Source organism: Rhea americana, unplaced genomic scaffold (genome assembly GCF_003343005.1).
Source record: "Rhea americana isolate MKP2758 unplaced genomic scaffold, rheAme1 scaffold_1, whole genome shotgun sequence".
In the NCBI taxonomy this organism is placed as follows: Eukaryota; Metazoa; Chordata; class Aves; order Rheiformes; family Rheidae; genus Rhea; species Rhea americana.
In genome coordinates, this window is record NW_028185038.1 from 3,904,884 (window position 1) to 3,924,403 (window position 19,520).

The 19,520-nt window shown below is 40.3% G+C and overlaps 1 protein-coding gene across 7 annotated transcripts in view; it reads left to right on the forward strand.

The window, feature by feature from the left end:
• CELSR1 (cadherin EGF LAG seven-pass G-type receptor 1) overlaps positions 1 to 19,520 on the forward strand; it is a 176,243-nt gene that overhangs the window by 133,803 nt on the left and 22,920 nt on the right. For 5 of the 7 annotated variants that reach the window (XM_085297689.1, XM_085326462.1, XM_085326427.1 and 2 more), the window contains exons 13-24: positions 677 to 818; positions 2,574 to 2,694; positions 3,983 to 4,166; positions 4,958 to 5,059; positions 6,838 to 6,932; positions 7,750 to 7,959; positions 9,657 to 9,840; positions 11,545 to 11,688; positions 13,058 to 13,259; positions 13,595 to 13,762; positions 16,242 to 16,368; positions 17,012 to 17,212. In XM_085297689.1, the coding sequence (XP_085153815.1) occupies positions 677 to 818; positions 2,574 to 2,694; positions 3,983 to 4,166; positions 4,958 to 5,059; positions 6,838 to 6,932; positions 7,750 to 7,959; positions 9,657 to 9,840; positions 11,545 to 11,688; positions 13,058 to 13,259; positions 13,595 to 13,762; positions 16,242 to 16,368; positions 17,012 to 17,212 (1,880 nt within the window). The remainder of the gene's footprint in view (positions 1 to 676; positions 819 to 2,573; positions 2,695 to 3,982; positions 4,167 to 4,957; positions 5,060 to 6,837; positions 6,933 to 7,749; positions 7,960 to 9,656; positions 9,841 to 11,544; positions 11,689 to 13,057; positions 13,260 to 13,594; positions 13,763 to 16,241; positions 16,369 to 17,011; positions 17,213 to 19,520) is intronic. The other 2 variants (XM_085297697.1, XM_085326453.1) reach the window with 1 other exon arrangement.

The window sequence follows — 19,520 nt, forward strand, 5'->3', positions numbered from 1 at the left end:
GCCACATGCTTTAATCCAGGAGCTGGAATCACATCTCCTTGGCATTACTTTACAAAGCATGTGACTGCTGCACTTCTGATCCTTCTTCTTCCTCTGCCAGTTGGTGTTTTCTTTCTCTCTCACTGCAGCACCCAATTGTAGACTAAAAATTGGTTCTAGGCAACTTAACATTCAAAATGAAAAACAGTCTGTATTCCAAAGAACTTTTTTTATACACTACCCTGTCTTTTTTCCTGTTTTCTTTTTCCTTTTTTTCCCAGTCTTTCCTGCTGTTCAATTTCTGTCTCACACCCTGCATTCTGTTAGAGATGCTTTGAATATTTTCTCTGTTTCGGCACATGTACCCAGCACATGCTGTCAGCACCCAGTATAGTCACCTCCCGTACACACAGGGAAAGAATACAAAACTCTCTGTAACACATGCCCTGAATATAAAACTGGGAACCAATGACCCAAGGGTGCCCCGAGCATGTTAACAGACTGTCAAAAAGAACAGCTCACTATCGTTTTGCTGAGAGGAAAATGAGTACCTTCTTTTTGACAGTGTCTCAAGGGAAGTCTACTTGATTATTGAAGATGTGTTATTAGTGCATAAGCTTAAAATAGATGGTCTTTTGGAGAAATGCAAATCATAAATTAAAGTGGTTTCTGTAATTTCATGACCTTGTCTCCCTAGGGTACTTTGGGAGAGACTGTGTTGATGTGTGTAACCTGAACCCATGTGAGCATGTCTCCACGTGCGTGCACAAACCTAGCTCATCCCATGGGTACACCTGTGAGTGTGGACAAAGCTATTATGGACAGTACTGTGAAAGCAAGTAAGGGAATATTTTTTATTCTTTGGTTTCTTGATCCTTCCAGGTACTTCTTCTCTGAAGGCAGTAGTCCCATCTCTTTCTTTTCCTGCTCTATCTTCCCTGGTATTATTTGAGTGTTCATAATAGTTGATATTTGCAGGCCTCCTGCCCTCGGGCACTCCTGAGCACTCTTACTGTAGACCAGGAGTGGTGAATATCAGTATACTCTGTATGCTCATCAGTAGTTCAGGGATTAAGCCAGCAAGGCTCTGTTTACATAGCATTGCATCTGATCCACGCATTTTGGCAGACCTGGCCTGAGCTCACTTTGCTCCGCTCTTTCAGTTCCCCCAGCACACACACAGAGCAATGCACCAATTTAGGTCACTTGCTGAGATAAAATGGCTTTGCAGGTTGGGTCCGCTTCCAGGGCTGGCAAAAAAAAAGTCTGTTCTGGGCTGCCTAGGAGGTCTAAGTCCTGTTGTATGGTGGAAGCCTGCTGATTCCTCATCACAAGCTTCCTAATCTCAGCATTCAGCCTCCTCGTATTCCTGAGACAGCGTTTTGATTTACTGAAATATTGGCCATTTATGATGTGCAAATAAAGCACATTTGTCTGTCCATTTAGGAATAGCTTGTGTGGTGTTTCTTTCCTGTTGCAAACCGCAAGCCTCTCTCTCTGCCTTTTGTTGTATTGGACTACAAATATTGGCCCTGATGTTGCCAGATTCATCTTTCATTCCTCTGAATTAGCAATATTCTGTATTATGAAGGATAGAAGTACAAACCATGCAGTTACGATAAGCAGAATTCCTCGTGACCTTTGAGATGGACAGCAAGCAGCCTTTGTTTCCTTAAGCAGGGAAGGGGTTTCTTTGTGCATTATTGCTAATCACGGGCTTGGGAGTGCCGTCTTTCAGGCGTTTGCTTGGTGAACACTTCCAGCTAGAGAGGCCTGTGTAATTTGGCTTCTCTCCAGAGCTGTCATTGCCAGCACAGGGTCTGGGGCAGCTCTGAGCTGAACCTGCTCAGAAACTCACCCAGAAGAAAAAGAACCCAGCAAAAACTAGGATTGGCTTTTTGGTTGATGCACAGCTTATGAATAGTTGTGCTGCTGCTACAAGGGGCAGGAACAGCAGCCAAGGGCAGGAGGCAGATAAGACTGCTGCTTTCAGTGGCAGTACCAACTTGTGCCCCACTGAGTATTTTTTGCATCCTACAGAGGCATGTGACATTTTCAACTACTCTGAATCAAAGCTGCCAGTTTTCTCCTCCGTATCTCCAGCTACACATTTCTTCCCCCTCCCTTGTGACAATGCTTTTCTGACCCTGTGGTGAACTGGTTCAGAGAGCCAGACTGGCTAAAAATAGTGACTTTTCTTCACTGTGTCGGCTTGCAGCCAATTTCGCACCCTAAGCTAGTGTACCCTGAGGCTGGACAAGCACCTGTGCCAACGGCAGGAGTTGGACAGGACCGTGTGGACCTGTGGGGAGGGGGACGGCAGTGCTGCAGCAGCTGTCTTTTAGGTATAAGATGTTGTGGAATCGTTCCCCTCAGTTATGTCTATGACAGCAAGTGAACAGACCCAAGGCACAGCTCAGCACCTGCAGTTGTCCATACTGTTTAACTGCTAGCGTGCTCCCACATGTGCTCTGCAGCCTGTGCTGGCAATGCCCAGGTATTGGTCTGGGATTCAGATCTGGCCCTAAGCTGTTTTTTCCCCATCTTTTAAGAATAATCTTAAAATGTGATTTCGATGTGGTTTTATTTTATAGGATTGACTTGCCTTGTCCCAGAGGCTGGTGGGGAAATCCCATCTGTGGTCCCTGTAATTGTGAGACTAGTAAGGGGTTTGATCCTGATTGCAATAAGACTAATGGAGAATGCCATTGCAAGGTAAGCAAGAAAGAAACCTGTCAAGTCAAAATTTCTTTAGATTAAAATATAACTATATCACTAATAAATTCTACAACTGAATATATCTGAAACAAAGTATATACAGTTGTGCTTTGCAACGTGTATGTTTGTGATATTGTTAATCTTTACCTAAAACATTTTGCTGGCACTACCCTTCACAAAATCATACTGTGCAGCTCTTATCTTACTTGCGTTTGAAAAGTGAAATTGAGAAAACTGAGACACTGAGAAAGCCTGGATTCTGATCTCTCTGAAGTACAGCCCAGTTTATCGGGGGAGATCAGCCCTGCAAGCAGAGGAATGCTGGTGATTATTTTGTTATATCACAAGTGAGTAATCACAGTGAAATGGCTCAGTCCCACTGGGGGCCAGCAGAAGACCTAACTGCTTAGGAGACTGAGAGGTAAAATGCTTTCCTCAGAGTCAGCTCTGTCGAGTTTAAGAGGAGTTTGCAGGAGACATGTAGGGACAGAAGGTAGGCCCAGGATAGGAGATGGCTTCCTCCTCTAAGTTTTACAATGGAGTTTTTAAAATAGATTTTGCCATAGATTTGAATGATAGACTAATGTGCCTGTTTAAACTGGTGGCAGGGAATGTGGCCCAGTACTCCTTTCCTAAATGACAGCAGGACACACGCAACAGCTACGTAACATTGACTCAGAGGGGTGCAAACACCTGTGTCTTGTGGAATCACACAAGGCCTCCGATCAAAAGCATTTAAAGATATGATTTCAATACGTGATTATTACTGTTTTTTTCTCCACCCTGTACATAAAGCGTAAATGGACAGTGCAGGAAGTTTTCTTATTAGTTTGTTCATGCCCTGGAAGAGTAGAATTGCAAGGCAGAGAAAACCACAAATACTCCAAGAATGCCTTTGCAGGGCACCGGTGGTGAGCGCAGGATGGATAACCTGGGCCAGGCTCTCGGCCAACCTGCGAACGGCAGTCTCAGTCCCAGGTGCCCCCGGCACAGGGCAGCAGTGCAGTCCCTGCCTCTGCATTGCCTGATCGCCTGGGCTGCTGCAAGTCAAAGTAGCAGAACGCACTTCTCATAACCATTATGTTTCTTAATAGTAATGATAGTTTTCTTAATAGTAGTGTAATTACTATCCGGTGCTCTGCTCTGCTAAAGGAGCCAGCAGCACACTATCTGTGTAACTGGAAAATCTTTTCTGATGCACATGCTGCTGAAGTAGGACTTCAGAAACACAGGAAACCTGGAACAGAAGCAAATTACCTTGTACCTATCCTTTCTGTTTTTCTAGGCAAATTACTACAAGCCCCAGAGCAGTGACACCTGCTATCCGTGTGACTGCTTCCCCTCTGGCTCCCACACGCGCACCTGCGACATGGAGACAGGACAGTGTCCTTGCAAACCTGGAGTGATAGGGCGGCAGTGCAACCGCTGTGACAACCCTTTCGCTGAGGTTACCACCAAGGGCTGTGAAGGTACCACCCGTCCGGCACTGCTGCTGTTCAGTCAGGGTGTAGTTATGGGACCGGAGCCGTTGCCCATGCAGAGACAGGGGAGCGCGAAGGGTTTGCAAATGCGTCGTGGGGTACATGTGAGCCAGGCAGGGTGGCTCTGATGGGAGCTGCAGTAGCCTTAACCTACTCCCTTCTTCCTAAATTTGTGCCAGTATAACTCACAGGGATTAAAGAGATAATATTTCATGTAATTTCCATCAAATGGATATACTGTTAGCTAAGGATTTGGGCGGAGGGCAAAATGCACTAATCCTGATTATGCTAGAAATGTGAGTTCATCTGTATCACGTTACTGAAGGGATTGGTAACAGCCCTGGTGCCTTCTGCCCGTGGAGGCCATGCCAAATGCTGAGTGTCCTCTGCCAGTCCTGCCACCAGTCACCACAAACCAGTTCTGCCTTTCCTCCCATCACCCTTCTCCTCCGAGAAGCACAAAGCTTCAGTAGCAGGCATCTCCCAGCTGTGTGTGGGTGACATGAAGGAGCAACCCTTTCCCACAGTAAAGGAGCGCACAGAGATAAGCAGATATAAAATCCAGAGTCCCTTAATCATCCCGAGCTTTCCTTTGCCTGTACCTGTCTGATGGCGCAGTTGAAAAGAAGAAGCTGATGGGCTGCAGTTTGCAGAGAGCAAATGTCCTGAGTTGGCTTAGGAACTACTGGAAGGTCCTTTTGGCAAGTGTAAATATTTCCTTGTTGCTCTGTGATTTTATCTCGTCAGAAAAATTGCATCATTTCTTTTTCTGCTTTCAGTAATTTATAATGGGTGTCCCAAAGCTTTCGAGGCTGGTATTTGGTGGCCACAGACCAAGTTTGGCCAGCCAGCTGCTGTGCCATGTCCTAAGGGATCAGTGGGTAAGTTCCCTGGGTAAAACATTAACAATTCTATCTACATGCCTATGAGGAGGGAAAAAAAAGAAACAACAAAATTGTGTACTTAGGTTAAGGCATGAATTCATTAAGTCTGGAGATTACAGCATAGCTTTTGCGAGTCACAAGATGAAAGTTTACCTAGTGAAACTCAAGAACTGTTAAAACACATTTGGAATAGTAGCAAAAAGTAAATACAAAAGAGCAGCATATACATAAACACATAAAGAACAGAAAGTCTGAATCTATATTTTTATAGTCAATTCTTCTGTTCATCAAGCAATTCTTGTACATGTAACTTTTTGTTTCTAATGGCCTGTGCATGGTCTTTGGCACTGTAACTCCTCTGGGCAAAGATAAAATGAAGAAAACCATTTATGTGATGATTACTTTACTAGCATTACCAGCTAATAAAGCTAAGAGTTACAACAGAACTCATATTTTTCCACCAAACATTTTTTCTCTACACCATCATTCAGACTGCTGGAAAACATATTTTATCAAGCATGCGAGTCATTTTGTACTGCGAGCGAATGCCAATCTAGTTTTTTGTGTGTGTCTGATAATGTTTATCTCGCAGAATACCAAAGCAGATTTGCAAACAGTGTTTACAATCTTTTGTAAAGACTGTGCTGTGGGAAATGAAACGTCTGTCTCAGTTCTAGGCCTGGTAGCTTTTGTCTGCTGTTAGCACTGTTCAGGTTCAATGAATTATAACTGATTATGTAACTTTTGCAAATATTACCAGGGGGTATGTCACTGACTGTAGGTGTGCAGAAGGTTCATAGTCAAACAAGCTCCAGTTCTAAAGATTTTAGGGAGTTGAATTGATTTTTTTTTAATAAACGAACATTTATCTTGTTAAACAGTGTTAAGTTGAATCAATGTAACTTTTCTCACTAAATTTGCACTGTTTTTGTGATTGATCCCAGTATCTTTTGTAGCAAATAGCCTAGAAGGCAAAGATGCTTACAGAAATTGCACACTTTAAGCTTTCAAAGTAAGCTTATAATAATGAATATTCAAACTAGGAACTCGAGGCTTAATTGCCAGGGAAGAGAAATAATATAATTAGATATTATTCTATTAATTATAATTCAGTTATTTAGATATTAGTAATTAAATTGCTTAGACACGTGTAATGTGTCCAATTGAAGTTAAACTTAGTGCAAACTTAGAATTTGTTATTTATAATTCACTGTGAAGGATCCACAGCCAAGAATCATTTATAAAAATGGTTTGACAATAGTACAAAGTAATAGATTCAATTAAATAATCAGCTGCTTACAACTCATTCACAATTAGCAAAAGGCCATTCTATATGTTGATTGCAGCATGCTGTGTGCTAAGATGTGCTTAAAGTGTGTAAAGGTTTTGACATGAAGATAGTGTGTATCCTGGAGGTCTTCCTACATAACCTTTTACAGTATACCCAAATCTGACCAGGGTATGTTTTCATAAATATTTAGGAAGTACATAGTCTTTCTCGTATTTGGGATAAATAAATTGCCAGGTTCATTAGAGGGTGTGAGGGCAGCGAGGCTAGAAGAGGTCAGGCAGGTCTAAAGCTTGTCTCCTTTTCTCTAGAGCCTGGAGAAAATGACTCAGGAGTATCAGTAAGCGCTAAGTTTCCTCAGACAGGAGTAACAGTTTGGAAAGTGAGATATGTGCAGTTCTCTAAGGAGTTTGAAAGTGAAAGTCTGTGCAAATTTGTTCAGAACAGCTCGGGAGAGTGTTTTTTGTTAACGCTTTGTTTCCTGCAGGGAATGCAGTTCGACACTGTAACAATGAGAAGGGCTGGCTGCCTCCCGACCTTTTTAACTGTACCACCACCACTTTTGTGGATCTAAAAATTATGGTAGGCTCTATTTTCTTGTATTTAGTACCCCAGAGTCTCATTAACCTGTCAGGACCCACTATTATTTGCATATAATGGACACTTTGAAACAGCAAAATGCACAGACGTATAATTTCTCAGATCTAGTGAAGTCTAGTAGGGATATAGTTATAGCTGCTTATCCAGTGACCGGATTTTGAAGTATGCGCTGTAGTGTCCAGACACTTTACTCCAAATCTGCATTTGGTATGATTTGTCATGTTTTCATTGACTTCATATAGACCATGTTGATTTATATAGATGATAATCTAGCACAGTGCTCTTTCCTGGTGTTTGATTTATATAGATGATAATGTAGCACAGTGCTCTTTCCTGGTGATTCACTGTAATTTTCCCTTGGTTTTAAGAAAGAATTTATTGTTTTTTTATGTTACTCCATCGCTAATTGTTCATCTAGTGCTTAATTTGGTTCAGCACTACTAAAGCACATGATGTTAATATTTATCTGCATAACATCTTGTACAGCTTTTCACTTCAGTTTATAAATGATAATGAATTCATTCTGTAGTTTGATGTCCCCGCACTCCATCTCTTGATCAAATCTTTGAATCCTACATTTACCATCACAGTCCTGTGCTTTCCTGGCTTTCAGTTATGTTTTTGCATTGCATTGTCATATCCACCCTTTTTCAAGACAAACTACGCTGTATCAAATGACTTCTTTGTGCCAGAATTCCCTGGATGATGAAGAATGGCTTTGTAACCACAATGGAAAAAAATACATTATTTCTGTGTGTAAGACCCCTGGGTTTTTTCTTCGTTCTTGTCTCCACTTCAGAATGAAAAGCTATATCACAATGAGACCAAACTGGATGGAGACAAAACTGTACGGATTGTGAAAGTGCTGCAGAATGCCACCAAATACACAAGCAGCCTGTACGGGAATGACGTGAGGACAGCTTACCAGATGATGATCAGGGTCCTGCAGTATGAGAGCCGGCAGCAAGGGTTTGACCTGGCTGCCACCAGGGACGTGGAATTCAATGAAGTAAGAGAGAAACTGTCTGTCTTGAGCTTGTGTTAAGCTTTACAGTACTGCTTAGATGTTGATATGGGAATTGATAATTAAATTTGTCTTTGAACTAGATGGAGTAAATTTGACATGGTTGCTTGATGTTGTTCACAAATGAGTCAGTCTTCTCAATTTAGAACGGGAAGTTGGTTATGTCTGCATGTGTGGGTTCACGCGCACGTGTGCGTATGCGCACGTGAGTGTGTAGAGTACCTACATCATGGAAAGCATGGTCATAATAAATATCATTATACTCATACCCAAAAGTAAAATTGACATGCTGTTCCTGAATGAAAAAGCTTTATCTACCATATTCCATTTGTGTTCGAAAGCCTGACTAATTTGATCACTCTCATTTGAGTGTATAGTGAACTAACTCTGAGAATGGTTTATTCTATTTGATTTCACATTGGATTTCCTGCAACCTCTTTCAAAATTCTTTGTGGGAAATGTGAAAAATTAGTAAGTCCTTGTATCTGTATCATACCTGGCCTATAATTTGCAGCTTAAGTATTTCCTTATAGTAAACATGCATGAAATTAGAAACCCTAACTATCTTCAGTTTCAAAACAAACAAAATTGTATTTAGCTAGTTACTGACTCAAAGATTTTTTACAATCGCACTTTGAAACATTTGAGTCACATCTATTAGAAAGCTGGTGCACCAAAAGCGATTCCACACTGTACAGAATTCAAAGTGATTCATGCACATACAAATACGTGGAAATACAGGTCAGAGGGTTTCTGCTAGTCTGAGCATTCATGAAAGGCCCAGTTACTATCAAAGAAAGACCTACCATAATTTATTCAGATTTGACCTCAGTTAGGAATTTCATTTTGGCATAACAATTTAGTGCATAGGTACACCAAGATTAAAACTTCTCAGCATCTTCATCATTCTCATTTAAGCCATTTACTGCTCTTATTGAGGGTCTTCTTTTTCCATTTTGGCTAAGGGTTCTGTTGCATGCCCTGTTTGATCTTGTAGAAAAGAGTGGAAGGGGCTTAGGTCCTCATCTAGATCCTCCTTTTTAACAGTATTTGTGAGCAACATAAAAATGAGGGGAGAAAAATATAATTTCTTATGAATCTCCAAGTTTGCATATGCAAGTTAATATTTGCTCTTTTCGTTCTTCAGCATATAAGTTTCCAGGAATAGCCAAGAATCAGCAAAATAAAACAAAAATCAAAATAGGACAGAAAGTAGTATTTCTGTTAATGGATTTCTTTTGGTTTTAACATATCATATTATTTTGATTTAGCAAGGTGTGTTCTTTAGTGTACACAGCAAGCACTTTGCTTTTCCTGTTTCTCATCTCTCTGGGATAAAGAAAATATGGTTAGGTTTTCCTTCTGCATTTCCGTGATTGTTAGGTTTCCTGTCTTAAGAGAACTTTCTACTTTTTTCCTTTATGGCCTCCAATTTTGGCTTACTTTGCTTATAAAAGGTTTGAAGGGATTTCCTTAATGTAAAACAACCTCGGGGTGAGTAACTGGTGTGCATATTTTCATAAGGCTGCAATAGAACATGCCTGGATTAAAATATGTCATTACATGCTCACCGGAGGCAGTAATGCCAACCGTTTGCAATGTTCCTCACTTGAAATCCAATGCTTCTCTTGACTGCCTGGGCTTTGTTTGCCACATAATTAAAGCCTGTACTTTTTTCTCAGAATATTATCAAAGTGGGTAGTGCTCTATTGGATCCCAGTAACAAGGAGCACTGGGAACAAATTCAGCGAATGGAGGGTGGCACAGCTCACCTTCTACGGCATTATGAGGAATATTTCAATAACGTGGCCCAGAACATGAAGAAAACCTACATGAGACCTTTTGTCATCGTTACTTCCAACATGAGTGAGTATCTGTGTTGAAAACCTCTGTTTTGTATTAGAAGAGCTTTAAAAATGTGGTAGGTAGGTGCTAAATATTGTTTTTAATAGCATCCATTGAAAAGCAAAATATTTATATTTTCCAACCTAATCAGCACATTTATTTCAAGTCAGCTGAGTGTTGATCTGTATCTCACAGTGACGATGGCACTCTGGTGTCTCGTTTGTTTCCCTGTGGGCCGAGCTCTCGTGACAGCCTACTCTGCCTCTCTCCTCTTTTTCTCCCACTCTCTTATTTCATTTTCTCACCAATTACCAATTATTTGACCTGATCCAGAGTTAATGATCATCCTGCTTCAAGCAGGAAGTGGGACTGGGTGACCTACAGAGGACTCTCCCAGCCAACACTTCTATGATTCTCAAAATTCTTTTTTTTTTTTCTCTTTCAAAGGTATCTAAATAGTGTTCCCAGCTACATTAGCTGGTATAATAAGTGAAATTACCTACAAACCTTATCCTGAAAGTGCTTCATATCACAGTCATACGGACAGAATTTAGCGTGGGAAATTAGTATATCCTAGCTTCTGGACAAAAGCAAACACATGAGCCATTCAAACTACAAAGTTTATAAAGTCCTACATCAACTCCAGAGGGGAATTATTATTGTTGAAAAAAGGCAAACTGAAATACTTAAATTCTGTTTAGTAAACCAAAACAAAGTGGTTGCTTTTGATTTAGGGCTATCAGAATCAAGATGTTTTCATCTTCACGTTGAGAAAAACCTGACTGAACTGAACTAAGATGAAAACAAACCCTTATATTTCTTGCAGGTTGTAAATCCTTATTTTTCAGCCAGCTTTTCCTAAGTAAAAAGGAACTAGCTTGAGAGGGATGAGGCAATTCTGCACTGAATGGGTTCTGTTTGCTTTTGAACTATTTTTCCAGGTGAACATGGTGTTAATGGAGTTTCCTAATGGCTCATCTGGGAGTTATTATAGAGACTAGGGAAAGAATAAGAATTTGCAGATCTTAACTTGGATATTTCTTCATATAGAAACTTTCTGTGGATCACAGCTTTCAGTGTAGGGTTACCCTCAGGACTTCCAGCTTCTTGCTTCTATTATAACATACAAATTGGCACTCAGTGTTTTTTCTTAAATGGCAAAATTAAGGCCATCTCAGCTGCTTTTAAATATTTTGGCAGTTACGCAACAGGCAGAGTTGATGAGGTGAGCCAGAAAGTAACTGTTAGTATAGAAGAAGGAGAACTGTAGAAGGACTGAGAAATATTCCCAGGTAAAATCCAGATTATTTTCTTTACTTAGGTGATTTTGCAATTTAACAGATGTAGAAAAAGTCTATTTCTGAAACAGCAAATCTCACCTTGCATACAAGGGGCAAGTCTGGAACTGGAACATGCCATCTTTATATTTCTGGTGTTTGCACTACTGTTATCTTAGTAGGAAATACTGTCTTGTGAATTCCTTTCTATTGCCTATGCAATGTATATATATTTTGTAATTTTATAAATGTAACATAATGCTGGAACATAAGCTTTTAGTTGTCATTTAAAATATTGAGAAAAATCAGATTAAACTTTGTATTTTTTGGTTCAAATTACTTCTCTGTATTCTGCAGATATTTTAACCTTTCAGTGACATTTCATTTTGCTATCATACTGTATTCAAAAGAATTGAGGTTAATTTTATGGGGAATTCTTTTTTTGTAGTTATTGCAGTTGACATCTTTGACAAATCTAATTTTACGGGAGCTAAAATACCAAGATTTCATGAGATTAAAGAAGATTATCCAAAAGATCTGGAATCATCTGTTCTCTTCCCTGATACCTTGTTCAGACCTTCAGACAGGAAAGGTAAAACGCTTCTGCTGATGTTAGGAGGGCAGATTTGGCTGGCTGCGAAGAGCTGTGATTGACCCTGTGGAGTGGAGTGGTGCTAGGGTGAGAGTACAGACAAGCGAACACTGTGTAGGGATGGAGCAGCTGTGCATACTTCTAAGGCATTTTGCCTGCCGGCCACGGACAGGAGCACGAGGGGCTGCGTAACTGGCTGTACCTGTCTATCAGGTCTCGCTCGCAGCCCCCCAGCTGCCGCGGCAGTGCGAGAGAAGTGTTCTGCCTCGGTTCCCACCACGGAAGGCCTCGGCCATTCCCACCTCCCAAAGTCCTCGCGTGCTTTAAATGAATTCCCAACGGAAGATAAGGCATAACTTCATAACTGGGATTCTTCCTGGCCTCACTGCTAATAATGCTGTTATTGAGTTACCTACTCTGTGGCATAGTTTTTTATCCACCCCAGAAGATACCCAAAATATATATCTTTAGCCTCTTAGGAAATCAATCCAGTATATAGAAAACAGAGGGAGTCAGGTGCAGCAAGGCTCCTTTCTGGAGGCACAGCGGGAATGTGAGCAGATGTGAAGCTCTAAGTTGTGTAAGGCAAGCAACAAGAGCGTGATGTGGGAGGTGGAGAGTTAAAATTTGGGTACAGAGCCACGTTATCAGAGAGAAAAAGCAAATAAAAGGTCTGAGTCATGCAGGGAGATAGGTGACGTGTTTGAGAATACATAGAAAATTATCTACTTTGCAGTGTCTCTGAAGTATCCAAAATGGAATAATTATACAAATATCATGGATGAATATCCTCCATATAGGGGAAACAGTAACTTGTGGAAATAACACACAATAATAAATAAGCTAATACATCTTCATGACTTTTTTCTCAGAAATAGTGTATCTGTTTATACGACCTATATTTTTTCTATAAGGAAAAAGAGAATGTGAATTTTAGGAGACACCGCCAAAAATGAAAGCTCATTGCATTGAGAAACCCCGTGTTAACAACTGTCATGTTTATAATTCTTACTAGCTTTACCATATATGAAGATACGTGCAAAGTAGTAATATGCATATAGTTTTCATATTCCTCTTAAAACCTGCACAGATTACTTATATATTTTTGAATCTGCTAGCTTAGAAGTGGCTTATGTTCTAGCTAGAATAAAAATGTTTCTATGATTATTAGACTATCAGTTGTATAACTGTAGAATGTGTTAAAATTTTTCTAAGAATATAAAATATTACATTAAGAGTGTGCCCAGTCCTGCAAACCTAGAGTTATAACAACAGAAACATTTCTGTTTCTTTGCTAAGCAAAAATGCCAGATTAAATGGTGGCTCTGATGCCATGTGGAAAAATTTAGTATTTCTATTAATTTCATAGCAGTACCTACAATGAAGCCTTCAAATCAGAGATTATCCTCTAAGGTGAATGGTGATGGGCTAAGCCCTGAGAGTGCATTTACAAAGAGACGGAAGCGACACCCAGATGACTCAACCCAATATTCTGTTGCCATGGTCATTATATACCGATCGCTAGGACAACTTTTACCTGAGAACTATGATCCTGACCGAAGGAGCCTGAGGTAAACTTGGGAACTGTTTGTAAATTGTGCAGAAGCGCTTCTGCTTTCTCTGTGTGCATGGCAGAGGCAGAGCTGCATTCGTGTTGATCAAATGTCATGCGTGATGCACTTGTCACTGCAGTCCTGCCTCCCGTTCTCCTGCAGCACATTGTAGGAGAATAACCACTTTGGTAGTGCCAATTGCTTTTAGAAATCTAGCTGTGTGGACATCTGACAGCACATCTGCTTCAGTTTCCCAATGGAAGCAACTCAAAATCTTTTATTTGCAGCTCTTACCAAATCAGTGTTTTACGTTTCCATGTTTAGATCATTTTGCAATTTTTCTCCTTTTGCAGATTGCCAAATCGCCCAATTATTAACACACCCGTAGTGAGCACAGCAATTCACAGTGATGGGGATCTTCCACCCAACCTGATAGAAAAACCCATCATCTTGGAGTATGCCATGCTGGAAACGGAGGAGCGAACAAAACCCGTCTGCGTGTTCTGGAATCACTCCATCTCGTATGTCTCCTGGTTTCTTCTAGGGCTGTCTGTGAGATCTGTCTCTATCGGAGCAGTCTAGGCTAGGAAGATGATTCAGGAGGAGAACATGATCTCTTCTGCTTTAGTTCATTCAACACACAAGGAATTCCTGGTGGAATGGAGCCATGTAATCACTTCCCATCAGCAAGGGAAATAAAGTCATCGTAACTCCTCAAATGAAGGACAAGCTGTGTGCTTTCTAGCAAATTCATGCAGTGCCATCTTGTCTTCTGACATGGTTTATTTTCACCCAGTAATAATAAATCTCACATTCTCCTTGTTTTGGTCATGCTCTTTGCCCACAACATATACAGGCACAGTCCAGCTTAAATGCCTGGGTTTATCACTCACCTGAGGTCCTTAAGTCAGGAATCTCATTGCCTCTTGCTCTTTTTAGGAGGTCATCTCCAAAGGGTAATTCGATCTTATAGAGGCTACATCTTCTGTCACACTCCAGTGACTATAGACAGAACTATAGACAGGCAGGCGGGCAGCTAACCTAGATGCCTCAGCCAGAGCCAGTGCAAAAAAATGCAAAAACTAGTCTTCATATTGGTAAAAAGGAAGATTGAGATTTTGCAAATAAAATGGTAAGACTGGAGATTTTATACCTCAAAGATCATTGTGGAATCCCAAGTCAACCCAAAGACAGTTTTGCTTGTACAAAGCAACTTTCTTTCCATCAGCTGCTGTATATTTGTTTTTATTTGTTTTAGTAAAAAATTGAAGGGGAAGAATACACCTTCTTTGGGACCTTTGGCGTCTCCGTTATTGTTGGTAGGAAGCATTCCCAATACAGGCGGCAAACGTAAGCAGAGAGTGCTTGACTCTCAAAGTGTGAGGAGCTGTGAGTGAGTTGGTGAAATATTCTGAAAATAGCTCATTTAGGTCTTTCGTATTTGGAAAAGTTAAAGAACTGTAAAAGAGCTTTAAAAAACTGTATATCCTCATAAGGGTTTTGTTGAGTTTATGGCATTGTGAAAACGCAACAATCCCATTTTGTGCATTTCAAGAATCCAGCTAAAGCAAAAGCAAATTTACCGAGAGGTAACTACATGCTCAGCAGGTTACATTTTCACAATATTATAACTATTATGTATGCAAATTTCAACCATAAAACCAGATGTATACTGAGAGGATGATATTGTCAGCCCAGGGTAAAAGAGGGGTAGCTATTACTGCTTTCACTAATGACCCAAAGCCTCTAGTAAACCTATGGAAAAATCCATTAAAAGGGAATAGCCTGTGCTGGAAATAGAAGAGCAAATGTTTGCCTCCTGGTCGGAAAGACTTGCTGAGATTATAACATTGGAAGTATCAGTGAGGCAACAAAAATCTATCAGCAGTCTGTTAGCAATGATAAACTACTCCATTTGCCTGCTTGTAAAGCAGTCAGAGATGATAACAACACAAAGGTTAGATAAGCAATTTCATAACACTCTTTTTGCTTCTATGTACAGATGTCTCTACCAAACATGAGGGAATGGCAGGTGTTTTTATCATAAATTTTTAAGCATAGTACAGGCTTGAATAATTCATTAGCTCTAAATTGATTCATCAGTTTAGCAAGTGCATTAGCATTGGTGTTTTCCTTTAACCACAGTTAGAAAGCATATAACAAAAGAGTTTCTAAAAAATGAGAATATTATAAAAGTGATATTAAAGCATTTTAACAAATATTTTATTGTTGAATGAAAAAGATCACCTTGATGTCTAATTAAAATCTCTCTCAGTAACTACAAGAGGATTTTTATTACTCATTCACTTCAGAATAAAATAGTTACTGTTGGTAAAAAAATAATTTCTAAAGTTCATGGAGTTAAACAAGGTGAACTGAGAAGAATTTTTAAGGGAGCAGTTCCTCCACAATGTTAATACAGGAGATCTGCTGATATAAAATACTGTTAACTATTTTTAACATTTTCTTGTCTACTTTTTAACAGAACTGTATGACAGAGATCATATTTCTGCTGAAACATATTTCACAAGAGTGTTAAAAACACTGTCTAGATCGACTGTAATAAGGATGACTGAAAAATATTTATCTGTCTCTGCTTCTGTGTCTCTGCTTCTGGTGTTTTTAGCTTGCGTAGTGGACAGCACTTTGCTATGACCAGTTCCACAGCCTGCACTGTGTAATCGCTTTGCCTTCTTGCCTGTATGGTCAGGGACCAAAACACAAGATGATTAATTTTTTTAAATCAAAGGAGATTTCTATAAAACCACAAAATTTAGCAGTAAAAGTCAAGTGTCGTATCAGACACTACTTCTAGTTCAAGATTTCTTTCAAGTTGATGATACTCTTTAAGGCAGATGACAGCTATGAACATTTCTTTCTGTGTTGGTACTAAATTACCTTTCTGGCTTCCAAGCCAGAGCTGCCTGAAAGAGTAATAGCAGTGGGAAGCAAGAGAGCAATCACAGAACAGCATTCAGAAATGGCCCTTTTTTCCCACAGGGCTGGTGGAACAGGTGCCTGGTCCTCTAAAGGATGTGAGCTGTTTTCCAGAAACCAGAGCCATATCTCCTGCCAGTGCAATCATCTGACCAGCTTTGCTGTCCTAATGGACATTTCGAAACGAGAGGTGGGTGATCCCCAGCTGGTACATCAGTGTGGTTTTTCAAGGGGACTGAATTTGGTTCAGAGCATCGTCAGTGGATCAGTCTCTTGCAGTGTGTCAGGAGTGCATTGCCCTGTACCTGACGGTGCCCGATGTTGCATCTGCCTTCTCTGTCCAAAAGGAGCCTTTTACCTAGTCAAAATATGGTGTAGCCATAACCTCCCAGGCTACCCTGCAGCGGGCCATGCAGAGAATGGAATGAGAGGGATTACAGTTATCATGATGCCATTGACATCTGATAAAAATGGCATCACTTGATATTACGGTATTAAGAATCGCAGTAGGCAGGAGCAAACACAGAAATGCCAGAGGTCTTTCAGTCTTTAATGATAGCATCGACAGGGCAGACTGACCTCTAGTTATCTGGGACTCTTGCTTAACTATCTGTCCCTTTGGGAAGGAAACACCTTTTGGGTATTTCTCTACATGCTCAAAAGACTGAGTGACTCAGGAGATGGCATTCCCATTGTCCCCACTCCCACTGGTCCTAAAGAAAGTCTGTATGTTGGCTCAGCAGTAATGAAAACACTGACTTTGCAAGTAGTAGCTTTGGTTGTAGGGAAAGGAAGGAAAAACTCAAAAGCCTTGTCAATCTGTCATTCTGCAGAACGGGGAGGTGCTTCCTCTGAAGATTGTCACTTACACAACTGTGTCCATTTCGCTGGTGGCTTTGCTGATCACCTTCATGTTGCTGGTTCTCATCCGTACGCTGCGTTCCAACTTGCACAGTATCCACAAAAACCTGGTGGCTGCCCTTTTCTTCTCTGAGCTTGTCTTTCTTATTGGAATCAACCAGACTGAAAACCCGGTAAGACTTGATGGTTGTGGTATACCACTTTCTGGGTGATTGTTAAAGTTGTTACCAAGCTTTAAACTGGGTTCACATTGCAGCTTTTACTTGCATCCATCTGTTTCATTTTCTCTCCTTTTTACCTCTGTTTGGCTTAAACAGTCATTTGAAAAGCATCAAACTTTTATTATTCTTTTGTGTTTTATGTGATAAACAGAAATGCCAGAAAAGGGGACTATCCAACTGTATGTTGTTTTCGGAGACCAAATCACAGCAGCATGTCGAGGGCTTCTCTCAGGAACTGAACTCCAAATACTGATTTCTTCCTTTCTGTCCATCAGTAGGTGTTCTGTCTTTGTCTGTTCAGTAGGGCTCTCCTGCTTCTCCTGCAGCAGGTACCTTACGAGCCCAAACAGTTCCTGGTGTTGTCTGGTAGGTTGTCAACTGTGATGCTGTGCAGGTGCTAATATGCCTGTGGCACACATACCGAGGCCATTCTGGAGAAGCCACTTGCTGGACATAGGGTAGCTTGCTACATGCAAAAATCAAGAGGAAACCTGTCACTCTGCTTTGTGCTTTCCAGCTGCAGTGATTTTTGGCTGCAGCCTATCACATTTATTGCTCAAGCTTAGTGCAGGCACCTCCAGCATTGTGCATGTCAAGAAACACAAGCTATGAATGAAATTGAACATGAAATATGCAGCACGTGTGTCTATCTTCTGTGTCCAGGACATCATTGCTATCTTAACTGTGTAGCATTATACACAGTGTTTCTGTTAATTCTTACTAGTACCCATCTCAAAAAATCTGGTTGCTGTGAAGACAGGTAGAAGAAAAACAAGCAAACTCTTGTTCATCGCTGCAAAGCTTCGGAGTCTCCTTTGCAAGTCAGCAAGCATATAGGAATATGCAATAAAAAGCATATAATATCATACAAATATGTCCATAAAGGAATTAAGAACATTCAATGTTAGTCTGTCTGAAGATGCTAAAGAAAATATGTCTTTTAAAAATCCTTAGTTGTTCATGTTTCAATTTTAATCTTGTGAGAGAAAGGCAGTCTTGAGATGAATGAACCACACTGATTCAGCACTGTCCAAGAGACAGAAATGGAAGAAAATGCCTATATTTAATGGATTAAGACACCATTATGGTAATGACACCATTATGCCTTACCATCTGTCCTAACCTACTACTCTATAACACAAGCCTAGAAGTTTCACCCTGGATTGTAATTCCTGCCTGAGCTATAACATGCATTTTAGAAAGTATCTGACCTTGATTTAGATATTTGATATGATGACAGAGTCCCTTAGCTCTATTAATAAGGTGTCACAGTGTCTTATCTCAGTTGAACATGCTATGTTTCCAGTCCGATTTTGTCTAAATTCGATTTCCAATCAGTAGATCCTGTTAAGACTTTTTCCTAATAAATTTGAGAGACGCCTATTATCAGATCTTTCTTCCCAAGAAGCCTCTATTCAAGAGTATTTCTTTTGGAAAACAAAACAAAGTAGAACTTAATATTTTCACTTTCTAAGATTCAAATCACTCTATTGACTTTTTTTTCTGGGCTTTTTCCTCTCATCTTTTGGAATTTTTTGAATGCTAAACTGGATAAAGCATTCCAGCAGGTAGTACAACTTCCTATCCTATATTCTGATATTCCTTCGCACCAGGACCTCCTGCCTCTTATCTGCTGTTCCTGTCTTTTGCAGTGACCTGCCCTATGGGATATGGTCTCGCATCCTGTGTGACCTGCGGTCTTTGTTTCATAATATTATGAGTTTGTGTATTAAAATAACTATTGCTCAGATGAATTCACCTTACCAATTGATCCCCAGAAGCCTGTGCAGTTGACCTTTCCCGTGCCTTCTGGAGCACACCACTCATTTTTCACTGCATTCCACTAGCCAGAAATTTATACTTTTTCAGATCTCTGACATGAAAACTGAGGAGCCAAGCCCAGATCCCTGCAGGATCTTGCTAAAAACACCAAGTAAATAAAGATTCTTCATTTCCAAATTCCTTTTGTAATATCATGAAATATCAAGCTAGTAAAACAGCTCGCTTCAGCAGTACCACAAGCACCAGTGGTTATACTTCATGAGACTGTTCTCTTTTCATACTCTTGGGTTCGTGATGTGATAATGTCCTATACAGTTCAGTTACTTGGACTCCATGAAACATCCCAAACTCTTAACCTACTTAGGAACTTTAAGTTACAGAATTTATTTTGTACATCAGAAGGCTGCTCCTTACAGCCCAACCAGTGAGTCTGAGAAGTTAGGAGGGCTATAAGCTCTGTCTGCTTGAGACAATTATT